Source organism: Brachyhypopomus gauderio, chromosome 16, assembly GCF_052324685.1.
Source record: "Brachyhypopomus gauderio isolate BG-103 chromosome 16, BGAUD_0.2, whole genome shotgun sequence".
Lineage (NCBI taxonomy): Eukaryota > Metazoa > Chordata > Actinopteri > Gymnotiformes > Hypopomidae > Brachyhypopomus > Brachyhypopomus gauderio.
The window spans coordinates 1,453,328-1,480,581 of NC_135226.1; the positions used below are offsets into that span (position 1 = coordinate 1,453,328).

The 27,254-nt window shown below is 40.5% G+C and overlaps 1 protein-coding gene across 1 annotated transcript; it reads right to left on the minus strand.

Moving 5' to 3' along the window:
- Window positions 1-215: 215 nt before the first annotated feature.
- LOC143478174 (gamma-interferon-inducible lysosomal thiol reductase-like) lies at window positions 216-26,983 on the minus strand. The gene is made up of 7 exons (XM_076977137.1): window positions 26,793-26,983; window positions 25,750-25,932; window positions 25,589-25,660; window positions 17,048-17,137; window positions 2,398-2,550; window positions 890-958; window positions 216-499 (listed from the first exon to the last, which is right to left on the minus strand). Exons 1-7 carry the CDS (start codon window positions 26,928-26,930, stop codon window positions 440-442), a joined length of 765 nt encoding a protein of 254 aa, XP_076833252.1. The 5' UTR covers window positions 26,931-26,983; the 3' UTR covers window positions 216-439.
- Window positions 26,984-27,254: the final 271 nt, after the last annotated feature.

Consider the following 27,254-nt stretch of genomic DNA (forward strand, 5'->3'; position numbering starts at 1 on the left):
TGCACGGAAAATGAATATTTCAGCATACATGGCTTGAAATATGGCATTCAGTCTTTTGAATTTGCATTATATTTGAGCAAATTGGTCCTGGAAAGTCATTGAAAGGTCCTTGATTTGAATCAAGGTGTGGGAACCCCTGTTAATATTATCTGTGAACATTTTACTCTGTTAAATTTCACTGCAGTGCTATTCAAATTAGTCAAATAACAGTAAACTGGGAGTTTTAGGATTTTATTAAAAGAATAATCATAAACAATCCCAAGTGTTTCATATAGGCCTATTCATAATTCTCTTAACACCATTTAAAAGTTCATGATATTCATACTTAATGATATGATATATGATTATATTATATCATATCATCATGGTATGATTAACGAGTATGAGAATTTGAATTAATTATTTCAAGAGATGAAGCCATGCGGAGAGGTCTGCTGACTTAGCAGTAACTTCCCCTTTTGCTCTTCAATCCAACAGTGCATGCGGCTGGTTTCTCACCCTGCATTGGGTTAAAACAGGCAATGGACATCAAGAAATGGTGCACAGATCACATTTTAAATATAGGGGGTGGTAGTTATCAAAGAGTTCTTAGAAAATTATCTGAATTTCAACCACTGAGCCATGTTAGCCTTAATTCATGTTACATAGAATGTGTTTCTTTCCAGACAAACTTTAGCCCTTTAGCTAGTTTCACATACCAATGATAAGTCTAGAGTAAAGAGTGTATACAATTTACCATTCACCTAACTAGGCAATACTACTATGACTAATCTAGGAGACAACCATGCATCAGGGATCATATACAAGATCATATGCAAGGAATAAGAGCTGGATATATATTTTATCCTATACTGTGTTATCACAGTGCCTATATATGATAGTCACTAACCTGATACAAGCTGCAAACCAGATTAAAGAGGGAACTCATTGCTTTGTTCTGCAGGTCATCAGTGTGCTCCTGAAAAATATATGAAATATATGATAAACATAGGTTACATGATACTGATAAAATTATGAAAGTATGTTTCATACACAAAGGAAAAGTTTCCCCAAAATATGATTCAACATCATATTATCAATATCAATTATGATTTAGTTTCTTACATCTTACTGAAAAAATTAAAGGCAGTTGAATATTTTTTTGCATTGTTGTCCTTTATATAAAAAAATAATTTATTAGAAGCCAAAAAACATTTCTAAACCAGGGATTATTAATTATGGAGGGCGATGTACACACACACACACACACACACACACACACACACACACACACACACACACACACACACACACACACACACACACACACACACACACACATACACATACACACATACACACACAATATTGCCAAAAGTATCACCAAGTGCAAAGCACAGCATCGGATACAGTGGAGTAAAACATGCCGCCACTGGACTCTAGTAGAGCAGTGGAGGTGTGTTCTCTGGAGTGACGAATGGTGCTTCTCCATCTGGCAATCTGATGGGCGAGTCTGGGTTTGGCGGTTGCCAGGAGAACGGTACTTGTCTGACTGTATAGTGCTAAGTGTAAAGTTTGGTGTAGGGTTGTTTTTCAGGCACTGGGCTTGGGCCCCTTAGTTCCAGTGAAAGGAACTGAGTGCTTCAGCATAACAAGACATTTTGTACAATTCCATTCTCCCAACTTTGTGGGAACAGTTTGGAGCTGGTACCAGTGCACAAAGCAAGGTCCATAAAGACATGGATGGCAGAGTCTGGTGTGGATGAACTTGACTGGCCTGCACAGAGTCCTGACCTCAACACTTTTGGGATAAATTAGAGCAGAGACTGAGAGCCAGGCCTTCATCAGTATGTGACCTCAAAAATGTCACCACCCTAGCTGCAAAGGGTGGACCAACATCATATCCAACCCTATGGATTAGGAATGGGATGTCACTTAAGCTTATATGTGAGTCAAGGAAGGTGAGCGAATACATCAATATAGTGCGTAAATATACACCGGCCACTTTATTAGGTACACCTTGCTAGTACCAGGTTCATCCTCCTTTTGCCTTCAGAAATGTCTGGCATAGATTTAACAAGGTACTGGAAACATTCCTCAGAGAGTCTGGTCCATATTGGCATGATAGCATCACACAGTTGCTGCAGATTTGTCAGCAGCACATCCATGATGTGAATCTTCCGTTCCACCACATCCCAAAGGTGATCTATTGGACTGAGATCTGGTGACTGTGGAGGCCATTCAAGTACAGTGAACTCATTGACGTGTTCAAGAAATCATCTGAGATGATTTGTGCTTCATGACATGTTGCAATATTCTGCTGGAAGTAGCCAACAGAAGAGGTGTACACTGTGGTACACTTGCTTGTGGTGAAGATCATGATAAATGGTTAATATATGTGAAGTAATGTGGTCTTACACCATTGATGGTTATCCAAGGCACATACTGATGGGGTGGTTTCAAGGCTTCAGTCTTTAAAGCATTTGCATGCATTAGCTGGTTTCCCAGGTCACCCTTCACACAGTCCATGACAGCATCCCAAGGAGTGTCTGGACTAAATAGCTCAGCACACTGCAGAAAGAGAATGAATAGTTATTACAAAAGATGAGCATATATTTATATTTTTAATAGTGGTGGGCATGCTGATAGATTAACGGCGATAATTTTTATATCGCCCGATAAGAGTATCAAATTAACGACTGCCGTTAACGCCATTAACGCCGTTAACGGCGGTCGTTAATTTGATACTCTTATCGGGCGATATAAAAATTATCGCCGTTAATCTATTCTTAAAGTTGGGTTGGGAACTGGGTCAAAATGGGTAAGCAAACTATGATGACTTTCAACTTGATAGTTTAGCTCGGCTGTATTCCTAACCAAATTGCACAGTAGGGGCGAGAACGAGTTTTTAAACCTGTGAATTACAAATCGTACGTGTTTTTACATGGATGCAGCCACGAAGTCGCCAGGTTTGCTTCATGGAAAATTCATTTTTAGGAACGTAAAGTGTTACCGGAGCGGAGCTCGGAGCGGTCGTTTTCTGCATGGTCCTAGCGCTAGATTCGTCGCTATTTAAATATTTCTTTTTAACCGTTAAAACAACAGAGGACCAAAACTGACTTTTGAAAATTACGTTAAACGTGAGGTTAAATGTACTAAATGTTGGCTTATATTACATTTAGCTGAATAAACATGTTATTTAATGTACAGTATGTAGGCTTACAAATTCATGTTTAACTGAATAAACCGTTGAACACGAGTAGCCTACATTTTATTGAGCATGTTTTTTTTTTTTCTTCAAGTATCAAAGTAGAACAGCTTTCTCAAGCAGTCATTGATGCATTTTGAAAACAGGAGATGAGTCCCTGGTCTAATGCACCCTCTGTATTAAGAAACCCTATCTCAAAAACTGACTATTAGTCATTACTTGGGTAGCACGCATATGAGCCATTTTAATATAGATTAATCTAGATTAATTTCAAGATTTCAGTGAGATTAATCTAGATTTAAAAAATTAATCTATGCCCACCCCTAATTTTTAACCACTCAAGTCTGTAAGCTGGTCCTGAGTGTGTCTGCCCATCCCCCAGCTGCATTGTTGTGCATGGGACATGCATAAGGTGAGAGAGGCAGTCAGAGGGCCTGGCTGAGAACAGCAGCTACAGAGGACATAATGTAAGTTTAGAAATATATACAATAAAGTTGAAATGTTCTCACCAGAGCACTCACATACAATTATCCACTCAGTCCGCCACTCCCTCATTTGGGGAGAAAGCTACACTATTGTGGCTATTCCCCACTTTAAACAATTTTATTAGATAATTAGATTTAGACTATTTTTAATCATGGAGGGGTCTGAAATTTTCATCTTAGGCGCATGTCCTCACTGTATTTGAATATTTATTGTCTGAGTGAAAGAGAAACAAAATGGGGTCACTAAAGTGGGAATAGCCACAATACTGTATCTTTCTCCCCAAGTGAGGGACTGGCAGACTGGGTAGATAGTTGTATGTGAATGCTCTGATGAGAACACTCATGAACAATTGTGCAAATGTGAGATGTGTCGACTGCTACAGATACACGTGTGGCAAATGTACCAGGGAGATACCCTGGCAGTGCCAGGCATGTTCTGACAGACTGCTGAGTGACTGCTGAAGTGCTAGTCACACAAGAAGGACATGCCACTCACACACACACACACACACACACACACACACACACACACACACACACACACACACACACAGCCCTGCACTGCAGTCTATTGTAAATATGTGTGGAATTGTTTTATTCCTTGTATTTTTTGTATAATTTTATGGCAATAATAAAAAGCATGGAATATAAAAAAGCATGGAAACATAACAGTTGTTCTTTTGTATGTTTCTCATGCTGAAATTTCAGTCCTCCTGACTTAGACACAAATGCTTCTGGTCATTACTCACAGTTGTACCTGGCTGTAAAATGTCTAATTCTCTATTTAAAATATAAAAAAATAATTTATTGTTGCTCAGATAAAACTAAACTAAATACAATATATATAACCTTTATATTATAAAATACAATAAAATGAATAGAACTAACTAGAAACTAAATGGCCAAACTCAATGGAAAACAACAATTAGTTGTGAGTTTAAGCATGCCCCCTCCTGTGGTGCGCCAATAATGGCCTTATTTACAGAACAAAAGTGCCTGTTTGCTGCTGATAATAGGGTGTTAGCTAAAATCCTTCAGCTCTCTCGACCCTTCTCTGGGTTCCAATGGTAGAAGTGTTGCAAGACCCTTCTCTGGGACTTCTAGTGTTAAAACTGCTCCTTCACTCATGGCAGTTCAGCATGCCCCCTACTGTCAACCGACAAACCCAAAAGAAAAAATAGGTAACAAAAATACCCACACGTATGACTGTGTTTGCAGCTACAGACATCCTGTTCGCATATAATTAGTGGAGGTGGGGGGTTAAGGGGATGTTTAGCTGGGTGTAAGGTGGGGGTTGCCTTTGTCCTGGGGAGGGGTGTTAACGACTCCTTTTCAAAATGGCAGTAGAAACCATTCAGGTCATTGGCGAGGCTTATGCTTGTCTCAGCAGTGGGGGGATGGCTTATTGTAACCAGTAGGGGTGACCTGCAATAGTCGCTGATTCGACTATAGTCGAATATACCCCCTAGTGGACTATGAACTTCATAGTCGAATGTGCCATTCTTACTGCATGGAGGTGCCCAAGGATGCTGCTAAGCATTAGTTGTTACATGAAATGTTTTTGTTTTCGTTATATATAGCCTTTTGTGAAATAAAATCTTCCTTACCACACATTAATAAATCACACCCTGTAGTTGCACGAGCGGAGCTGAACACGCAACACAATACGCAGCATCTGCCGAGATGATAACGGCTACTAAAAAACTTCAAAAGTATTTTGAAAAAGATAAAGATGAATCAAACAAAGTAAAGTGCGAGTTATGTCATCAACGTCTTTCATTTCGCACGACAATAACCAACATGGGATACCATTTAAAACGCGTAAGGCGGAAAATAAACTTCATTGTTTTGGTCGTGTCGTCTCGTCGCGGTGCGTCTCGGCAAGTAGGCCTATAAACATTTTTTGATGTTGTTTGCTCATAAACCCCGTTACTTGAACCTTTCCTTATACTTTTTTGCTGTTGTGTAGCAATTTTTTTTATATTTTTAGGCAGGCATATTTTATTTAAAATATTTTTTGACATTTTGCACAGTGCCTGTCTGACAGTTCGATATACGCAATGTGCACTGACGGTTAATGTTCTCTAACGTTTCATAAAAAAATAAACAAGTAAATAAATAAAAGCTGAATAAAGCCAACCTACCGTGTTTATTCATTTATCTGAGTGTTTTAGGTTTTTACTTTGAAGAGGAAAAAAGTCCTGAATGAGAACGGGATCCCGTTTAAGGTGCTAAAAATAAAAATAAACCCGATTCGACTATTAGTCGACTAAAGGGAAAAGCTGACGAATCAGATTCGACTATGAAAATCCTTAGTTGAATACACCCCTAATTTATACATATACTCGAAATTATTCGAAGTAATTCACTTTTCATCACATTATTTAATGGTGGTTTATTTTCAAAACACCCAATCTTAACTTCTTCACGTTCTCTCATGTTTCGCCCTGGAATTACAAGAGTAACGTAATACAAGAGAACTGTTCAGTCAGACAGCTATTTGTTGTGAAATGAAGTAGTTACAATTTCAAGCATTACTTTAGCCTAAATTAATAATAATATAATAATAACATTTTATTTAGTAAGCGCCTTTCAATACACCCAAGGACACTGCACAATAAAAGCGAACAATAGAAGGAAAATATAAGAATGCTAAAATACTATTTTAACGTTAAAATACAATACAAAAATACAAAATAAACAATAAGGGCTCAGCCATAAGCCAACTGAAAAAGATGGGTTTTTAGATGTGCCTTGAATGTAGTGATAGATGGGCAAGCACGTAACTCAAGCGGCAGACTGTTCCATAACTTCGACCCAGCCACACTAAAGGCCCTATCACCAATAGTGCGCAACTTACTGGTAGGAACTTTGAGCAAGTGCAGCTCTGACGAGCGCAAGGTGCGTACTGGAGAGTATGTTTGAAGGAGACTACTGAGGTAGGATGGTGCACAGCCATGCAGAGATTTAAACACCAGCACAATGACCTTGTACTGAATACGATACTGGACAGGGAGCCAGTGAAGATGTTCCAGAATGGGCGTAATGTGCTCCCAGGATCTGGTATGAGTCAAAACCCTCGCAGCTGAGTTTTGCACATACTGGAGCCTGTTCAACAGCCGAGCCGGGAGTCCATGCAATACAGCGTTACAGTAGTCAACCCTAGATGTCACGAATGCATGAACAATAGCCTCAGCAGCAGTATGGGAAAGAAATGGTCGGATCCTAGCAATGTTCCTTAAATGAAAGAAGGCCGTCTTGCAGATGTTCTTAATGTGTTGTTCGAAGGAGAGGGTTGAGTCTAGGATGACTCCCAGATTTCTGATCTGGGTTGATGATGTGACAGTAAATTCAGGAATAGAGACAGCACTATTGCCAATCTTCTTGAGTGTACCTGGAGAAGCAATTAATATAGCCTCTGTCTTGTTACTGTTTAGACTCAAGAAGTTCTCCTTCATCCATGTCCTCACATCAGCTAGACACTTAGTCAGAACAGGAGGCGGTAGACTAACAGAAGGTTTAGTGCATATGTATATCTGTACATCATCAGCAAAACAGTGGAACTGTAGCCCATGACCCCTAATAATGTCACCAAGAGGGAGCAAGTACAGTATAAAAAGTAGTGGACCAAGCACTGAACCCTGAGGGACACCATGTGACAAAATGCACGACTCAGATCTAAAACCTCCAATTGAAACAAACTGTTGCCTATCTGTAAGGTAAGACTGAAACCAAGAAAGAACAGTTCCAGATATGCCAAACAGATTACAGAGCCGAGTTAGTAATGTCTTGTGGCAGACTGTGTCAAATGCAGCTGTCAGGTCTAATAGTATGAGTAAGTTTACCAACCCCTGGTCAGCTGCTATAAGAAGGTCATTAACCACCCTCACTAGTGCAGTTTCAGTGCTGTGATTTCTCCTAAAGCCGGACTGAAACACCTCAAACAGCTCATTTGATTCAATGTGTTCTGTTAACTGGGTAGCTACAGTCAGTTCTAGAGTTTTGGCAAGGAAAGGAAGATTGGAGATAGGCCTGTAGTTCGCCAGATTTTCAGGGTCTAAGCCATTTTTCTTTAAAACAGGAGTAATGGCAGCCATCTTCAAGGAAGCCGGAACTAAACCTGTGATCAGTGAGGCATTAATGCACTGTGTAATAAGAGGGCAGATTGCGGCAAGGCAAGCTTTGACCCAGGATGTTGGCATCGGATCTAGTTGGCACGTGGTGGCTCTCGAGGTCATAATTAACTGTGAGACGAAACTTTCCTGCACAGTATTGAAAGTGCACAAACAACTACCATTAAAACGTAGCAAGGAAGAGTCAGAATCAGCAGATGCTAGACTGGATGGCAATTGAGAATAAATTGTGGCTATTTTCTGGTTAAAAAACGCCATGAACCGACAACATAGTTCAGTAGATGGAACTAAGGTAGAGCATTTTGCAGGATGGAGTAACTTACTAACAGTGGAAAAAAGAGCTCTTGGATTGCCATGGGCACCTTGAATTACGTTTGAGTAATAATAGGTTTTAGCTTTTTTCAGTTCCTCCTTGTAGTTCGCAACAAAGTCTTTGTAAGCATGGCCATGCACAGTCAGACCAGTTCTCTTCCAAAGACGCTCAATTTGTCGTCCAGAAGCTTTTAGTTTGCGCAACTCTGGTGTAAACCAAGGAGCCGAATATGAAAATGTAACAGTGCGAGTTTTGGGAGGAGCCAGTCTGTTTAAAATAGAAGAGAATGTTCTGTCATAATGGGCTGATAAAATATCAGGGTCCATTATTTCAGGTGTAGCAGTGTGATCAAATAGGTCAATAATTGCAGGAGGACTGATATTCTTTATATTTCTAAAAGTGAACTGGCGTGGTTTACACTTCCCCTGCTTATAACATGGTAGAGTAAAATCAAAGAGAACAGCCTTATGGTCAGATATAGTTAAATCAATACCGTGGAGATTAGTAGGGGATATGCCAGTAGAACAAACAATGTCCAGGATGTGACCCTTACTATGTGTAGAAAAGTCTACGTTCTGGGTAAGATCGAAACACTGGAGCACATTTAAAAGTTCTTTGGCAAGTGGACAGTTACCAGAGTCAACATGGATGTTAAAATCACCAAGCAGCAGAATGTTTGAGTAAAGAGGACAGAATGAAGCAAGTAACTCAGAAAGCTCAGAAATAAAAACAGGAGATATTTTGGGGGGGCGATAGACGAGTACAATCAATAGAGGGCTAGCAGCAGTAATTAGTACTGCTAAACACTCAAATGAAGACGTATGAGGGACTGGAACAGTTTTAACTTTAAACTCTGATTTAAACACAATAGCTAGTCCTCCACCACGTCCAGTTAAGCGCGGTTTATCCACAAATTGATAGTCAGTTGGCATAGCTTGGTTCAGTGCAAAGTAGTCATTTGTTTGTTGCCAGGTTTCAGTCAGACACAGAAGATCAATGTTATGTTCTAAGATAGCATCAGCAATAAATTCAGCCTTGTTATTAAGAGAGCGAACGTTGAGCAGCGCACTTTTAATGTTCATATCAGTGCTCGATGGTGGCAGGTTTACTACAGGTATGTAGAGTAGATTCCGATTCTGATTGGGTGAACGTGATGACACGTTGGAAACCCCACAGCGCCATTCCGCCCAGAATGACGGGATATTATTGGGATGCAGTTTGTAAACAAATGTCCGACCCGAACTGCGGTGTAAGTATTTAGGTCTGCGTAGGATACCAAGATTGCGATGTATGAGTAATTGATCCGGAGTTTTGCACTGTACTTGTTGAAGTGCATAGAGTTGACTGAGTGAGTACCTAATCGTCATAATGAGACCGCGCTGGAAGTTGAAACCAACACAGTTCAACAACCGGAGGAGGAAGCACAGGATGAGCCACATAGCCCAATAGCGCAGGTAATCCAGCAAATAATCCACAAAGTGATCCAACAGTGGCAGTTGTTCGGCCGCTTATCCAGAAGGTACAGAAAACATGCACTCGGTCTCCTCAAGGAAGTAGCCTTAAGTATACAACACAGTGTATAATGTAAAATAATGTAAAATAACCTAAAAGCACAAGTAAAATTTCAAGTAAAAAGTTCACCGGGGGAGAAGCGGCAGCCAAACGCGCCAGCGTATCTCTCGCAACCCGGAAATTCCAGCACTTTCAAACCTGAAACACAAAGCAACATTAAAATTCATCAAGTAAAAATTCATTCACCTGTTTTTGAGGGGTGTTTATACTACCACATATCGTTTTGGAGAACACTGCACGCGGAAAGTATAAACGCTTCCACCGTCCGCGCGAGGTGGGCGGAGTCATGCGCTATGGTCACCCGCAAAAGTATAAACCAGGCTTTAGGCTATTTAAACCGGTGTGGCCGGTATAAGAAAAATTCTCATCATAACAGAAATAAACACCTGTTTTCGGTGCGAACTGGTATACCGCTCAGCGGTCAGTGGGTCAGTGACAAATAAGGGTTGGTATGGCATCCAAATCACAAAATCACAAATATGCTTTAAACATGTTAAAACAACATGCTAGATGTTTGTTTATAGTTTGCATTTCTGTTGGTGCCATAGCATTTTATGACATTTCTACCATTTTTAACCAATTAAAGAATTAGAGTCCCATTCAATAGTCAAATGGTGTAACCACAAAAGCATGACAAGTATTAAATAATTCAGCCTTCTAGAAGTTATGTAAGTGAACTGATGAAAATAAGTGATTTATTATGAAATATCATTTCAAATTATATTTAAAATATTTTATTTCTAAACTAAGATAATATGGGTTTTTGGTGTACTGAGCAAGTCAATATACCATAGACATTAATGTTTTCTCTCTAATCATGGGTCAGTTGGTTTACAATAATTTTATATTGTATAAAAGTCATGAAGTTAAGTGATTTAGGTGTTTTAATAAATGTGATCACAATATTTAATACCATATAAAACGATACTCTTATCAAATAGATTGATCTCTGATTTCAGTACAGTACAATTCATTCACCATAATCATATTACATTAAAGTTACTTTCTCCTCTGCCATTTTATTTTTGTCTCTCTTCTTGTTTCTGACACTCATTTTCATTTTATTCTTTGCTTTTTCCGTTGCAGCTTTTTGCCTTCATTCTTTCATTAAAGTTCCTTATTTTTATGAACCTTAGCTTCTCTCTTTTCTTCAGCACTGCTCTATGTTTGCTGTTACTTGTCTGCTCTACCCTCACATGAGTGGAGGGTGTCTGTGGTCTCTTTAAACTGCACACAGTCATGATCAGCAACATACACTATGGGCTCTGGAGTGCCATTAAAAGCTGCTCATCTGCTGTTGAATACAGTGATAGAGGAGTAAGGTTCAAAACTTCAGCAAGCACCCTTTTCTTCTTCTCTTCTCTCTGTACTATATCTGATACTGCTTCCACTCTTCCCTCATCTGCACCTGTGTTTCCCTGGGCAGATCTGTGACTGGATATTTGTGATCTTTCCCTGTCTCTTTCTCTTTGATAGCTAAAGTACAGATGACGACTGAAAATGTTAGTCTAATGTCCAGTGCCTAAATTAGTCTTCCATTTTGACTTCAAACCTCTCAATAAAACTACCCTTTTAGGAGACCTACACCACTGATTTTACTTTCTCTAGAAACACTAGCATGTGCATCACCAGGGCCTTACTCAGATTTCTTAAACGATTTCACCGATTTTGCAGCAAATTTAGCAGTATGTAGTGATAAAATAATAATAGTAGGAGACTAACATACACTTTGATAATGCGGAGGATCCACTGACAAGGGCTTTTACCTCTGTATTGAACTCTGTCGGCATTAAACAAAACGTAGTAGGACCTACACATTATCGAAATCATACCCTAGATCTAATCTTAACGCTGGGTATCGACGTAGATAATATAAATATACTTCCGCAAACCGTAGCAATCTCCGATCACTATTTAGTCCAATTTGAGATTCATCTTAACATAAATACCCGCCCGTCTCCTCGGCAGTGTATAAAGCGCTCAATAAATTCATCAAGAGCAACACAGTTTATTGAAACCCTCCCTGACTTAACTGCTTTAGCCCACTCGCCATCCGATCCAGAAGAGTTAGATAGTCTAACCGACTGCTTAGAGAATACCTGCAGATCAGCTCTAGATATAGTAGCTCCATTAAAATATAAAAAAGCTAGATCCAAAAAGCTCGCCCCGTGGTACATTGACCAAACTAGAAACTTAAAACAAATAGCACGTAAATTAGAGCGGAAATGGCGATCTACTAAGTTGGAAGTATTCTACTGTGCCTGGAAGGATAGCATTATTGAGTACAAACGGGCACTCGCTAAAGCACGCTCAACATACTTAGCCTCACTGATTGAGAAAAATAAAAACAATCCTAGATTTCTTTTTAAAACTATTTCTGAACTTACATAGGAATAACACATTTGAAAAGTTCCAATCTGGTTTTAGGCCCCATCACAGTACTGAAACAGCATTAGTTAAAGTAACAAATGATCTCCTCCTTGCATCAGATCAAGGCTATGTATCACTGTTAGTGCTTCTTGATCTTAGTGCAGCTTTCGACACAATTGATCATAGGATCTTGCTAGAAAGGTTAGAATGCTGGGTTGGAGTCTCAGGCACAGCCCTTTCATGGTTTCAGTCTTATTTAACAAATCGCTATCAGTTTGTAGAGCTCAATAATATTTCATCCAAACGTACAATGGTTAAATATGGGGTCCCGCAAGGCTCCATCTTAGGACCACTATTATTTACATTATATATGCTACCATTGGGCACAGTTATAAACAAACATGGTGTCAATTGTCACTGCTATGCGGATGACACTCAACTTTACATATCAGCCAAACCCGATGACAAACTCAGTTTAGGAAAAATTGAGGCTTGTGTAAGAGATATTAAATGCTGGATGTCTCTAAACTTCCTACAATTAAATGAGGACAAAACAGAAGTTCTCCTTGTGGGCCCTAAGGCCGCAAGACAGAAAATTCCAAATTTAATGCTTAATCTTGCAGACTATCCCATTACACCTGGCACAGTCATACTCGACTCCGACCTATCATTTGATAAATATATAGATAATACTACTAGGATAGCTTTTCTACATCTCCGCAACATTGCCAAATTAAGAAATGCATTATCACAGGATGATGCAGAAAAATTGGTGCACGCCTTTGTTAGCTCTAGACTAGACTTCTGAATAGAAGTCTAGTCTAGACTACTGCAATTCACTACTGTCAGGATGTTCAAATAGGAATCTAAATAAACTTCAAGTAGTTCAAAATGCCGCAGCTAGAGTTCTGACCACAACTAGAAAATTTCAGCATATTAGACCAGTCCTATCAGCCCTGCATTGGCTCCCAGTTAAATTTCGTATTGATTTTAAAATTCTATTATTAGCATATAAAGCACTACACGGGCTTGCTCCTGAATACCTCCAGGAACTTATTTCCTACTATGAACCCCCACGTCAACTAAGATCACAGGGTGCTGGTCTGTTATTAGTTCCACAAATTAACAAGGTAACAGCAGGGGGAAGAGCCTTTTCTTATAAGGCCCCCCAGCTTTGGAATAATCTTCCTAAATGTGTCCGGGACTCTGACACAGTCACAATCTTTAAATCTAGGTTGAAAACCCACTTATTTAGTCTAGCGTTTGATAATTAATATCCCCCTTAGATAAAGGTACAGATCCAGGGGTTCATAGACAAAGGGTTTTATGGTAGACTGGGGTGCTGGTGCTGTCATCCTGTCACTGCTCGTGGTCACTCAAGTTTGTTGACAGTGCAGTGGACGGATGCCATTGTCTCAGAATGCCCCCAAGCCTATGTTACCTTCTGGTTCTGCCTTTTTTAGCTAGGCTGTAATAATTTAACTTAGTGCCGGAGTTGCTGCCACACTCCAGAAATGTTTATAATTTTACCTGTCCTGTATATGTCCTCATACAGAGCTAATTTTCCCTGTTTCATTTCTCCACATGGCTGCCCGCCTGCTTGAGGAATAATGAGATGAGGAGAGACAAGCGATCCATCCTGGCCGGCCACCTCCTGCCTAACCGGATGCCTACACCATGATGGACATTATTACATCTTTTATATTCGGTCTAAATGGACATTATTGCATCTTTTACATTCTGTCTATATTGTTGTTGTTGTCATGGTGACCGGTGTCGGCCAAAGGAGGATGGGCTCCCCCCCCTGAGTCTTGGTTCCTCTCAAGGTTTCTTCCTCATGCAAAAAACTAGGGAGTTTTTCCTTGCCACTGTCACCTTTGGCTTGCTCACTGGGGGCTAGGACTCGGCACTTGTAAAGCTGCTTTGTGACAACTGTTGTAAAAAGCGCTATATAAATAAAATTTGATTGATTGATTGATTGATTGATTGATAGCGTTATTCTTTTACTACCAGTGATGGCTTAGCTACCTTGAAAAAGTAATCCGATTACTGATTACTCCTTTTAAAAGTAACTACGTTAGATTACAAGTTACTTTAGTAGTTACATTCAGCAGCAAAATTAATTTTTCCAATACTCACTTTATTGGAAGTGCATATTTAACCGTAACATTGTATTGAAGCAGGTTCGGTAACCGAGGCAGAAACTGCTTAATCCAAAAATCCCGAGGAGGGAAACTTTATTGATAACGCAACCCTGGCGCGCGCAGGCTCCGCCCCCCAGTGTCACTTAAAGGGCTCCTTGAGTGGCCAAGTGTCTGTTCGTTAGGGAATTCCCAGTGAGGAGTAGTCGCTACAGTATCTCCTGACATTACGTTTTTGTAGCTGCGCGGTATTATTTGTAAATTTATTTGTAAACAATACAAGCGAACTGTTCAGTCAGACAGCTATTTGTTGTGAAACGAAATACCATTACAATTTCAAGCATTTTAAAGTAGGCTACGTTAGTCAAAATTCCAGCACTTTTCAAACGTGGAACACAATGCAACATTTAAATTCTTCAGGTAAATGTTCCTTCCCCTGTTTTTGAGGGGTGTTTCTTTATACTACCACATACCGTTACGGGAGGACACTGCAAAAAAATTACTTGTAAAACGTGCTGGCGCTCTCACAGGGTCGCGCGCAGCATGCGAGTCGAGCGCTACGGTCAGACGCAAAAGTAGAACTGACCAAGAATAAAGCAAAAAATATATATTTTTACTAGAGAAAATAAATAGTAACACACAGTTACTTGGATAAGTAACTTTAATCTGATTACTGGACTGGAAATTGTAGCGCGTTATATTACTCGTTACCGAAAAAAGTGGTAAGACTTAGTAACGTGTTACTCTAATGACATCACTGTTTACTACGAGAATGCTACTAACATTAGCATTGGTAGTCAACTGTGTTAGACATTCAGTGTTGTGTTTGAGCTACATAGGAGACTTAAGTTTTTTCTGTTTTATATTTGTTACAGTTTTACTCTTGAACTTTCACGTCATGCAAGAAGATTGAATAAAGGAGCAAGGAGCTCGCTTCCTGGCTCGTGAAGTTGAGTTTGGCTTGGTGGTTAGCACGTTTGCCTCTCAGCACTGGGGTCTTGGGTTCAAGTCCCTATCTGAGTTCTCCCTGTGTTTGCGTGGGTTTCCTCCAGGGTCTCCGGTTTCCTCCCACAGTCCAAAAACATGGAGCATGGAGCATTGGCAGTCCCAGACAAATTCTCCCTGTGTGTGTGTCTGTGTCTCTCTCTGTTCAATAAAAACAAGTTGTTGTCTGAATGTGTGTGCTTGTATGCCCAGTGGTGGATGGTGCTCTGCCACTAGGGTCTGTCCTCTCTCTCCCCTTCCTGCACCCCATTCAGTCCCCCAGGGGGCTGTGGATCCCGGTAGAGAGAACGCTGTGTGTGATTGGCTGCCACTTCTCGCCAGTGTGTGATTGGTTGCCTGAGACGTAGCGGTGTTAACAATTATAAAGCGCCTTGGGTATCCTGAAAAGGCACTATATAAATTGAAACATTCATTCATTCATTCATTCATTCAAAACCCAGCATTTTTCAGAGCTGTATTTGGTGTGCTACAGATACAGATATAGCTGCACTTTGCTGTATTTTCCCTGTTGGGTTTTTGGTTAGTTTAGGAAGGGTTTTTTTGTTACTTACCTCTGAGAGCCAGCTACTTTCCCTGGCGTCCTTTATTTGTTTTTTGGACTCATTTTTCCTCACATGATTTTCCTTGCCACTGTCACCTTTGGCTTGCTCATTAGGGATCTGGACCCATACGATTGTAAAGCTGCTTTGTGACAACATGTGTTGTGTAAAGCGCTATATAAATAAATTTGACTTTGACTCTTCCCAGTGGGGAACCGTCAGGGCCCCTATGCCCTCTCAGAGGGCCTAAAATATTATATTTTTATATATTATAAAATATATAATTATCCAATTTTATCTACTTAGTTTTACAATCGACATCTAAACAATTACAAAAATATAAGCAAATAAAATTATTCAACCGTGTCTATTCAATCTGTGTTGGAAGGTGAGGGGTTAAGTGGAAGCCTGTGAGCCTGTCTCTCCCCCTATCAGGACTGTGATGCATGCTGTTCGTTTACAGAGGGCCTGGCAGTTATAATTCAGCGCAATACCAGTTTCAAATGACAGTAAAATTGACCAATCATATTTTCCCTCTTAGTGGGCGGGCTTAACTGTATGATAATTTCCGCCCACTGTGGCGACGCTAGCTGTCATTAGCCTACCGCCGCTAGCTAGTTTCGATTCGGCCCTTTGACGTCCTCATTTAGCTACATATTCCGCTTCCGAGAACCACGGAGCTGTGAAACCTTATTTTGTTTGGAAACTTATTTTGCTTAACAAGTTATCTAGTATAAATGTTATTGTTTATTGCATTTCTAAAGCTATACTGTCGTCTCGGTTTTTTCTTTATTGCAGTTTATTAGGAGAGGAAAAAAATGTTTTAATGGTCAGGTTTAATGGTCACGGTTCGCCACTGACTCTTCCTCCTCTGTCACTCTGGTTTAGTGTCAAACACCACTGACTTTCAGTACAGGTTGGACTCATGGCATCTTCATAAATGTTCTGATGACTCTCTGCAGTGGTCAGATGTATTACTGATGGGCAGGAGGGATTTTCATATTAGTAGTACTATATTTGAACATATTTCTAAGTCCATTGATTGGTTAGTAGTGAATCCTATAAATCCACTCACAGGGTTAGTAGTGAATCCTATAAATCCACTCACAGGGTTAGTAGTGAATCCTATAAATCCACTCAGGGTTAGTAGTGAATCCTATAAATCCACTCACAGGGTTAGTAGTGAATCCTATAAATCCACTCACAGGGTTAGTAGTGAATCCTATAAATCCACTCACAGGGTTAGAAGTGAATCCTATAATCCACTCACAGGGTTAGAAGTGAATCCTATAATCCACTCACAGGTTTTGCTGCATTCAGCACATTGGCAGCGGACTCCATGCAGTCAATCACTTTATATGCAGAAACCCCCATTTTATTCAGCATACAGGTCTGAAGAACAAGACAAAGGAAAAAATATTAAACAAAACTCCACTCATACAAAAGCTCGGTTATGCTATGCTTTTATCCAATGACATTATACGGTATTGCTCTATGCAGCTTAATTACGGTACTTACTAAAAAATTACAGCTCAAAACCAACAAATGACATCATGGTCCATTAATCTAATTAAATCAGATAGTGTTTTGTATAGACAAACATCTCTCAGTTTGGTGTCTTATACCTTGTCATTCAAATGATTTGTACAAACACAGTGGCAATCCATGAGGAACATTTTTGTTTGCATGATCGAAAATGAAAATTAATCAAGACTATTCTTGTAACTGAACTAAACAGACAGTAATGTTAGATTTACCAAATTACATTCAACAACTTCAAAAGCATAACCCACAACAAAGAATGCCCAACAGTTAATAATAATAAATCTTTATTTGTATAGCACCTTTCATATATACATGCAACTCAAGTGCTTTACAGAATAAATAAAAAAGAAAGATTAAAAGGAAGCAAAGATAAGAAGACAAAAAGAAAATATTAAAAGAAATTAAAGATTTAAGAAGATTAAAGAGAAGGAAACGAACAATAAAATGTAAAAGTGACAAATTATAAAATAAGACGGAACAGAGTTGAGTTTCTTAACTAAAAGCAGATCTAAACAGGAAGGTTTTGAGACTCTTCTTGAAGCTGTGCAGGGATGAAATGCCTCTGAGCTCTTCAGGAAGAGAGTCCCAGAGCTTTGGGCCATAGTGGCAAAGCACCCTCGACAATCTTTAATCGGCTTTTAGGAATCACCAGTAAGTTACTGTTTGAAGACCTGAGAGACCTGACTGGAACATATCTAACCATCATTTCAATGAGGTAAAGAGGAGCAAGACCATGAAGACATTTAAAAACCATCACTAGAACCTTAAAATCTATTCTAAAGCTGACAGGTAACCAGTGCAGTGAGTGGAGTGCAGGTGTAATATGATCTCTCTTTCTCCTGTGGGTCAGAAACCTTGCAGCAGCGTTCTGAACTCGCTGTAGGTGAGAAATATAGCTCTTTGGAAGAGCAGACAGAACTGCGTTACAATAATCTAGCCTGTGGAGGTTAGAGTTGGTACGTTGAATGTGGGCTCTATGACAGGTAAAGGGAGAGAGCTAGCTGATGCGATGGACAGAAGGAAGATAGATATACTGTGTGTACAGGAGACCAAGTGGAAGGGGAGCAAGGCCAGGAGCATTGGTGGTGGCTTCAAACTCTTCTATCATGGTGTAGACAGAAAGAGTAATGGAGTAGGGGTAATCCTGAAGGATGAGTTTAGTAAGAGTGTAGTGGAGGTAAAGAGAGTAAGTGACAGGGTGATCTGTGTAAAGTTAGAGATTGATGGGGTGATGATGAATGTCATCAGTGCTTATGTTGTGATGGTACCACTCAGGTAGGTTGTGATGTGGAGGAGAAAAAAGAAGTCTGGAGAGAGTTAGATGAAGTTGTTTTGCAGGTTCCTACAGTAGAGAGAGTGGTTATTGGAGCAGATTTAAATGGACATGTTGGTGGAGGGAACAGTGGTGATGAGGAGGTGTTGGGTAGATATGGTGTTAAAGAAAGGAATACGGAAGGACAAATGGTGGTAGATTTTGCTAAAAGGATAAAGATGGCTGTAGTTAACACTTACTTTAAGAAAAAGGAAGAGCACAGGGTAACGTATAAGAGTGGGGGAAGATGCACACAGGTCGACTATATCCTCTGTAGGAAACGAAACCTGAAAGAGGTTAGTGATTGCAAGGTGTTAACAGGGGAGAGTGTAGCTAAACAGCATAGGATGGTGATGTGTAGGATGGATTTGGAGATGAAGAAGAGGAAGAGTGTGAGAGCGGAACCTAAAATCAGGTGGTGGAAGTTAAAGGATGAGGACTGTGGTGTAAAATTCAGGGATGAGGTGAGGCAGGTACTGGGTAATGGTGGTGGTGTTCTGGATACCTGGGATGAGACTTCAAATGCAGTGAGGGATGTGACTAGGAAGGTACTTGTTGTGACCTCAGGACAGAGGAAGATAGACAAGCAGTCGTGGTGGTGGAATGAGGAAGTTCAGGAAAGTTTAGCGGTTGGCTAAAAAGAATTGGGTTTTTCAGCGAGATGAAGAAAGTAGACACAGGTACAAGGAGATGTGTCGTAAGGCAAAGAGAGCAGTGGCAGAAGCTAAAGAGAAGGCAAGCTGTATGAGAAGTTGGACACTCAGGAAGGGGAAAAGGATCTGTACAGATTGGCCAGACAGAGAAACCGTGATGGGCAGGATGTGCAGCAGGTTAGGATGATAAAAGATAAAGGTGGAAATGTGTTGTCTGGTGAGGAGAGTGTCTTGGGAAGATGGAAGGAGCTGATGAATCAAGAGAATGAAAGGGAAAGAAGGTTAGAAGAGGTAGAGGTTGTAAATCAGGAAGTGCCTCAGGTGAGCAAGGAGGAAGTAAGGGCTGCAATTCAGAGCATGAAGTGTGGTAAGGCAGTTGGACCGGATGATATTCCAGTGGAGGCATGGAAATGTTTGGGAGAGACAGCAGTGGAGTTTTTTGACTGGGTTATTTAACAGAATCTTGGAAGGTCAGAAGATGCCTGAGGAGTGGAGACGAAGCATAATGGTGCCAATTTTCCAGAGGTGTCAATTCCAGGTCCAGAAAGTAAAAGTCCTCACCAGGATTTTGCTCAAGCTTGCTAGATTTTCTAAGTAGTGCAACCCAGGTAAAATTAGTGGAATCAACACAATCCAGGAAGCCTGAGCAAAATCCTGGTGAGGACTTTTACTTTCTGAATCTGGAATTGACACCTCTGCAATTTTCAAGAATAAGGGCGACGTTCAGAGCTGTAGTAATTACAGGGGAATGAAGTTGATCAGTCACAGCCTGAAAATCTGGGAAAGAGTAGTGGAAGCTAGGCTTAGAGGAGAGGTAGAGATCTGTGAGCAGCAGTATGGTTTCATGCCAGCTAAGTGCACCACAGATGCAATGATTGCTTTGAAAGTGTTAATGGAGAAATATAGGGAAGGACAGAAGGAGTAACATTGTGTGTTTGTTGACTTAGAGAAAGCTTATGATAGAGTACCGAGACAGGAGCTGTAGTATTATATGAGGAAGTCAGGAGCAGAAAAGTATGTGAGGGTTGTGCAGGATATGTATGAGAACAGTGTGACAGCAGTGAGATGTGCGGTAGGAATGACAGATGGGTTTAAAGTGGGGGTAGGACTACATCAGGGATCAACCTACATCAGAGTCCCTTCCTGTTCCTGTTGTCATGGACAGACTGACGGACAGGTGTGTCAATTCCAGGTTCAGAAAGTAAAAGTCCTCACCAGGATTTTGCTCAGGCTTCCTGGATTGTGTTGATTCCACTAATTTTACCTGGATTGCACTAATTAGAAGATCTAGCAAGCTTGAGCAAAATCCTGGTGAGGACTTTTACTTTCTGAACCTGGAATAGACACCTCTGCTGACAGACGAGGTTAGGCAGGAGTCCCCTTGGACTTTGATGTTTGCTGATGACATTGTGATCTGTAGTGAGAGTAGGGAGCAGGTGGAGGGGAGCTTGGAAAGATGGAGATATGCTTTGGAGAGCAGGGGAATGAAAGTGAGCAGGAGTAAAACAGAGTACATGTGTGTGAATGAGAGGGAAAACGGTGGACAGGTCCAGTTACAAGGAGTTGATTTGGTGAAGGTTGACGAGTTTACCTACTTAGGGTCGAGGGTACAGAGTAATGGAGGAAGTGAAAGAGAGGTAAAGAAGAGAGTGCAGGCAGGGTGGTGTGGATGGCATAAAGTGTCTGGGGTGATCTGTGATAGAAGGGTGTCGGCTAGAATGAAAGGAAAGATCTATAGGACAGTAGTGAGACCTGCTATGTTGTATGGATTGGAGACAGTGGTACTGACAAAGAGACAGGTGAGGGAGATGGAGGTGTCTGTGATGTTGAGATTCTCATTTGGAATGATGAGGAAGGATAGGATCAGAAATGAGTTTATTAGAGGATCAGCACATGTAGTATGTTTTGGAGATAAAGTTAGAGAAGCGAGATTGAGATGGTTTGGACATGTACAGAGGATGGAGGAGAGGTATATTGATAGGAGGGTCTTGAGGATGGAACTTCCAGGCAAGAGGAGGAGAGGTAGACTTAATAGGAGGTTTATGGATGCAGTGGTAGAGGATATGAGAGTGGCTGGTGTGTCAGTGGAGGACACTCAGGACAGGGCCAGATGGAGGAGTTTGATCTGCTGTGGCGACCCCTAAACAGGAATTGCCGAAAGAAGAATAAGAAGTAAAACATGTGCACATGTGTCAATATGGGGGTGTGTGTGTAGGGGGTGCGCGAAAATCTACTAAAGGGGGGCATGGCAGAAAAAGTTTGGGAACCACTGCCCTAATGAGATCTGCTTACAGCGGAATGCTTTATGGTAAAAACATGCAACACCATCACCTCTCTTATTTACTCTAGAGACATTAAAATAGTTAAAGTCGGGAGGCGAAGCTTCATTTAGCACTATTGTTCCATTGCCATCAAGCCAAGTCTCCGTTAGATTATTGTCTGGACTTTCTTTTTCTTCAATTAATTTAGCTATTATAAAAGACTTGTTTGTGAGTGAATGGACATTTAGTAAGGAGACTTTGAAGACTTGATGTGAATTAATGAATGTTCGATTTATATAGCGCCTTTTCCGAATTCCCAAGGCGCTTTACAATTTAACACAGGTACAAGTCACAGACAACCAATCACACACACACACCGGCGAGAAGCGGCAGCCAATTGCGCACAGTGTACTCTCTACCGGAAGCCACAGCCCCCTGGGGGACTGAATGGGGTGCAGGAAGGGGAGAGAGGACAGACCCTAGTGACAGAGCACCATCCACCACTGGACATACAAGCGCGCGCGCGCACACACACACCTTTTTATTGAACATAGAGACACAGACACACACTCAGGGAGAATTTGTTAGGGACTGCCAATTTACCTAACCTCCATGTTTTTGGACTGTGGGAGGAAACTGGAGATCCCAGAGGAAACCCACGCAAACACAGGGAGAACATGAAAACTCCACTCCGATAGAGACTTGAACCCAAGACCCCAGTGCTGAGAGGCAAACGTGCTAACCACCAAGCCACCATGTTGAACCACAATGTGTATGCACAATGTGTATGCTGATGTAATGTAAGCTATGCTGATCAAACACTTTTCACTGGGATCAAATTTTGTTTGTTACAATGTTTGTTTTGTACCCTTATGTTTTCTTCTGATTACATTTTTATTTTGATTCTGAGATCCATGCCACCGGCTATTTAAAATAACTGGAATGTAGCACTGACTAGGAGCATGGGTTCCAGTGTATCAGACCTGAGAAATCACTGAGTGTGCAGGAGAAGTAGGTGAGTTCCTACAAGACTGCAGACTGCAGAACCTCTTCAATCTCCTGGAGTTTACCTCGGAGACTGTGGACAGATTCTCTGACAGGAGATGGTGGGCTCCTTTGACTGACATTACTGACGTTACTGCTGGCGGTTGGGTGCAGGTTCTGCATGTGAGTGATTCCATACATTAGATTATCCACAAGCATTTGAGTCCCAGCCCTGTTAGGGTGAAGCTGATCAGGTTTTAAAAGCTCAGGAGGCCTCCAAAAGATGTTGAAATTGTCAATGAAGTTTACCTTCCGATGTGCACAGGCTGTAGTGAGCCAGCTGTTTAGAGCCAGCAGTCTGGTAAAGTGACCACTGCTCCGACGTGCAGTTGGTATCAGTCCAGAAATGAACACTTCACACCGGGAAAACTCCAGAATGTCGAGCAGATGGTTAAAATCCTGTTTCAGAATCTCAGACTGTTGTTTGTAAACATCGCTAGAGCCGACATGTACAATCAGTCTTTCCGTAGCTGGATGATCATGCAATGTGTGTGGAATCATGGGTATCACTTCACAGACAGTAACACGAGGAAAGCAAAAGGCCTTAATACTGTTGCTCCATACATCTCTGATGACTGAGTCCCCAATTAGCAGCGTTTTGGGCTGTGGCGGTGTTCCTCGTCTCCTTTCACCGTTAATGCCTCGGCGGCTAACATTGTTAGCATCCCGATGGCTAACATGGTTAGCACCCCGATGGCTAACATGGTTAGCACCCCGATGATTAACCCCATTCCCTATTAGCATGCTTATTAGTTAGCAGTCAACTGGCATGGTTTGCAAGCTGGTGGTTGGGACGGGTGTGGCCACACTGATGGCAAAGACTCTTAGCATGCTTGTTAGCATGCTGCTGGCTAACACAGTTGGCAGCCTGGTGGTTGGTCCGCGAATGGCCAGAGTTATTTGCATGCTGTTGCTGTTGCTTAGCAGCCAGACTGGAGTCGGATCTCTGATGCTGATTGGGGTGTGTTTGATGTCCTTGATGTCCTGGAGAGGGAGGCAGTATGTTGTGATGAGACTGCTCGATTCCTGCTACTCCAATTGAGGCGAGAACTTCATATCCGTTATCTAAAAGAATGTTCTGTTCTGGAGATTGCTGCTTGCCACCGCTGCTGGTTTCTGGACAAGTTTTGGACAAGGTTTTCTGCTGGTTTTCTGGACAAGAGTCCAGCCCTTATCATTGTTGTTGTTAACGGGATTAGGAGTTGAGGCCAAGATGAGCTTAGGCTTTGCCCCCAGTACATCCCAGCGACAATGCAGAGAGCTTTGCATGCGGATACAAAGGCGGTGCAGTGAAACTCATAAAACGTGAGCAGGATTCACTATTTGCAGAGTGAACGGTGCTCGTGTTGATGTTAATTGTTTATGAACTGAACGGTTCAAGTTTAGAATTCCAAAAAAATTTCATGCACAACACTGCACACACAAAATGTAGGCCCAACATCTGCATTGGAGACACTGCTTGGCCTAGATATTGAACAATAAAAATGAACTGCTACTAGCTGGTCTGCCCAATGGAGCATGGGTTCTTCCTAATCTCTCCCTGGAGTTTTTCCTTGCCACGATCATTTTTTACCCTTACGACAAGATGTGGTTGTCATCAGGGTAAAGAAAAGAAAACTCAAAAACGCATGCTACCATAAATGTATACAATTCTGTGAACATGGAAAGCTTCTATTAAGACACAGAATCCATTGGCATTTTGTTCTGAACCACTCATATTAAAGATGGCTGCAGACTTGGCAATCTTGGATCTTTGGAGGCATAAAAATGTTCTTACTAGTAAAAAATAGGAATAAAAGCTAAAACGGCTTGACATCCGTTTTCCAGAATTCTTATAAGTGAAAAATTAGAATTACATTTTTATAGAATTATTCTTTATGTCAACAAATGTATTCCTTATCAATAATTTAAGAAAGCAAGGCAACTTTGTAAAGTGGACTATGACCAAACAATTCATACAGTCAAATGAGAATCTGGTGTTTCTCATACAAAAACAGTGGACATAAATAGATTTCAATAATTCTATGACCATTTATATGACTCCAAATTCAATGCGGATCCTAAATCACTAGATGATTTCTTAGTGAACTGTGCACTACCTACATTAATATAAATCAGTCACCACTGAGGACTAACAGGTCTTTGAGGGCCAGAATTTGTGCTGTTTGGCAGGTGTTCAAATACTTATTTGCAGCAGTAACACACAGATTATTAAAAAACGTACATTGTGATTTCCAGATTTTTTTTTATTACGTCTCACAGTGGACATGCACCTAAGATGGAAATTTCAGACCCCTGAATTTCATGATTTCTAAGTGTGAGAACTTGCAAAAGTCGCAGGGTGATCAAATACTTATTTTCCTCACTGTAAGTAGTAACTTTGTTGGGGATAGTTATTTTTACTGTCCAACTTGCATTGTGAGATGTTTGTGACGACATTAACAGTGATGATTACTGTACTTTTTCAGTTTCATGTTCAGCTTTGCTTAGAAAAATAGAATTAGTTGCTCAGGAGTTGAGCCACAATTTCATGAATAATCTATATCACAATTATTTAAAATATGCCATGGCCAGTGTTTCCCATTGTTGAAATACACAAGAGATCATGTTTAACATGTTCGGTGTAGGTACTATAGAATAACTGCAAAACACAAAGAAGTATCCTATTCAATACAGAATATCTTGCAAGATAGCACAGCCTTCAGGAATCTATTCTTTGAAGATTTTCATATTAAATGTTGTGGTGTATGTGAAAGATACTGTGCTGTGCACTGTGATCCAGTATAACTAGTTTAATCTTGTCTAATAAAGGGAACTGCTTTGTAGAAATTTTACAATTTCAAGTTTCAATATCAAAACAGCCTCACGCAATTCTGGGAAAGAATAACAGACTGTAGATTATTCAGTGAAGAATGAAATTTTACGTGATTATTCAGGATGGCAAATGCTATACTATAGTAGATACTAAAACAAATCTTTAAAATGTAATGTGAAATGTTTTGTGAATTGTTCTATATAATAATCTCACCTCAATCATGTTACCCAGACACTCGTCCTCCCCATGTTGACAGATGAATATGTACTTCTCAGCCTGCTTCTCCTGAAACATCCACCATTTAGTCAAATCAGTCACCAGAACCTAATTACAGAAATGTTCAGAAACTACTGGGAAACTAATTAGATCTGTACCTGGGCATTTCCATATGGCACTAGCTCAATGTTCATAATGTCTTCCAGCATAATGAGCGTTGGCATAAGCTGCTTTGTTAGAAAGAATCGGCAACCAGGACAAAGGGATTCATAATATAGGCTCACATTCACAGACATGCCATTTGATTTGGTAGCATTGGACGATACACAGTGCTCCAGTACCTGTTTGGAATAGAACAAATGTGAAGTGACTGAAGTCACTTTGAAAAAATAGAGAAGTAATGCAATACAATGCATTATTTACTAAGGAACCATCTGAAAGATGAGTAAAGGTGAGTAAAGAAAAACATAACAATAATGCCAATAATAATAATACAAATCTGATCATTCACTTGATTATAGTCACTTGATTATGGTTTCATAAGAATTTTTAAACTGGGCGTGTTCTTTGATTTTGTCATTAGAATGGAATGCCAAAGTTCTCTGGATGCTACTAGAATGCCATTGTGCAACCATTTGGTACAAACCATTGTGCAAACCACTTCTGTAGTTTAGGAAATTTGTAAGTATTTTAACATGTTCACACCTACATCTTGTTATGGTCACCTGTTCTTTCCACCTGCCCCCTCCCCCTCCCAAAACACAGAAATGCTTATTAATGACCTAAACAGGTATGATAAGTCATTTCGGGATTCTCCATACCCTTAGGTCCATTTTTTTAAATTCATCTGTATATAATTTTCCGTAAAGTTGTTAAAAGCAAAATCAAAGTCAAGCCTATAACAATTCACAAAGTACAGTACAATTTAAAAATAGTGTCCGCCGTCCGCACTACTGTGGCTCCACTGTTAACTTTTATTTTGACATAACATGAAATCTCAAATAACATACTGCTAGAAGACGCAGTAGGTCGATTCAACCAACTCATGCGAATCCCCTATGACGGCTTGGAAACATCCACCAGACTGTTTTTGTTTTGTTTGTTTGTTTTTTCTTCCTTTCTTTGTTCTCAACCCAGTTATATCAAACACGTTATAGAAGGTACATCATAGTTTACGCACGCTTTCTCATTTATCACTTACCCCGCATTTGCCTGCAATATCGTAAGTGTCACACCACTGCGAAGTTGGATACTTGCATGCAGGTATAGACTGACCCATACATTTGTTCAATGATATACAAAGAACGACGAGCAGAATAGCAGCTTTCAAAACAAGCATTTTCAGAGATACCGAAGTCGACTCAGTCTACAACTGCTGAAACTTCAGTTTATATCCTGGTTGTGCCACAACTTGATTGGTTTGAAAAATCACATGGATTAGCGTCATGAATATCCTGCAGAGGAGCCTCGGCTAACTGCACTGATGTTGTCAAGTAACACATACATTCACCTATTTACCCGTTTAACACCTAACGAATTATTTAACGGTTAATCCGCATTTGAACGAACATTTCTTAAAGCGTTTCGTGCGTTGTTTTATTTTCGCACATTCAAATTGACATTTCACCAACAGTAGCCTATGTAGTTTCCAGTCATTCAGAAT

What these genes read in the sequence shown, in the direction of transcription:
- LOC143478174 (XM_076977137.1), bottom strand. Translation starts at nt 26,930, where the DNA reads ATGCTTGTTTTGAAAGCTGCTATTCTGCTCGTCGTTCTTTGTATATCA. An exon ending in ATATTGCAGGCAAATGCGGG is followed by an intron (nt 25,933 to 26,792) that starts GTAAGTGATAAA and finishes TATTCCAAACAG; the next exon opens with GTACTGGAGCACTGTGTATC. An exon ending in TGCTGAATGCAGCAAAACCT is followed by an intron (nt 2,551 to 17,047) that starts GTGAGTGGATTA and finishes CTCTTTCTGCAG; the next exon opens with TGTGCTGAGCTATTTAGTCC.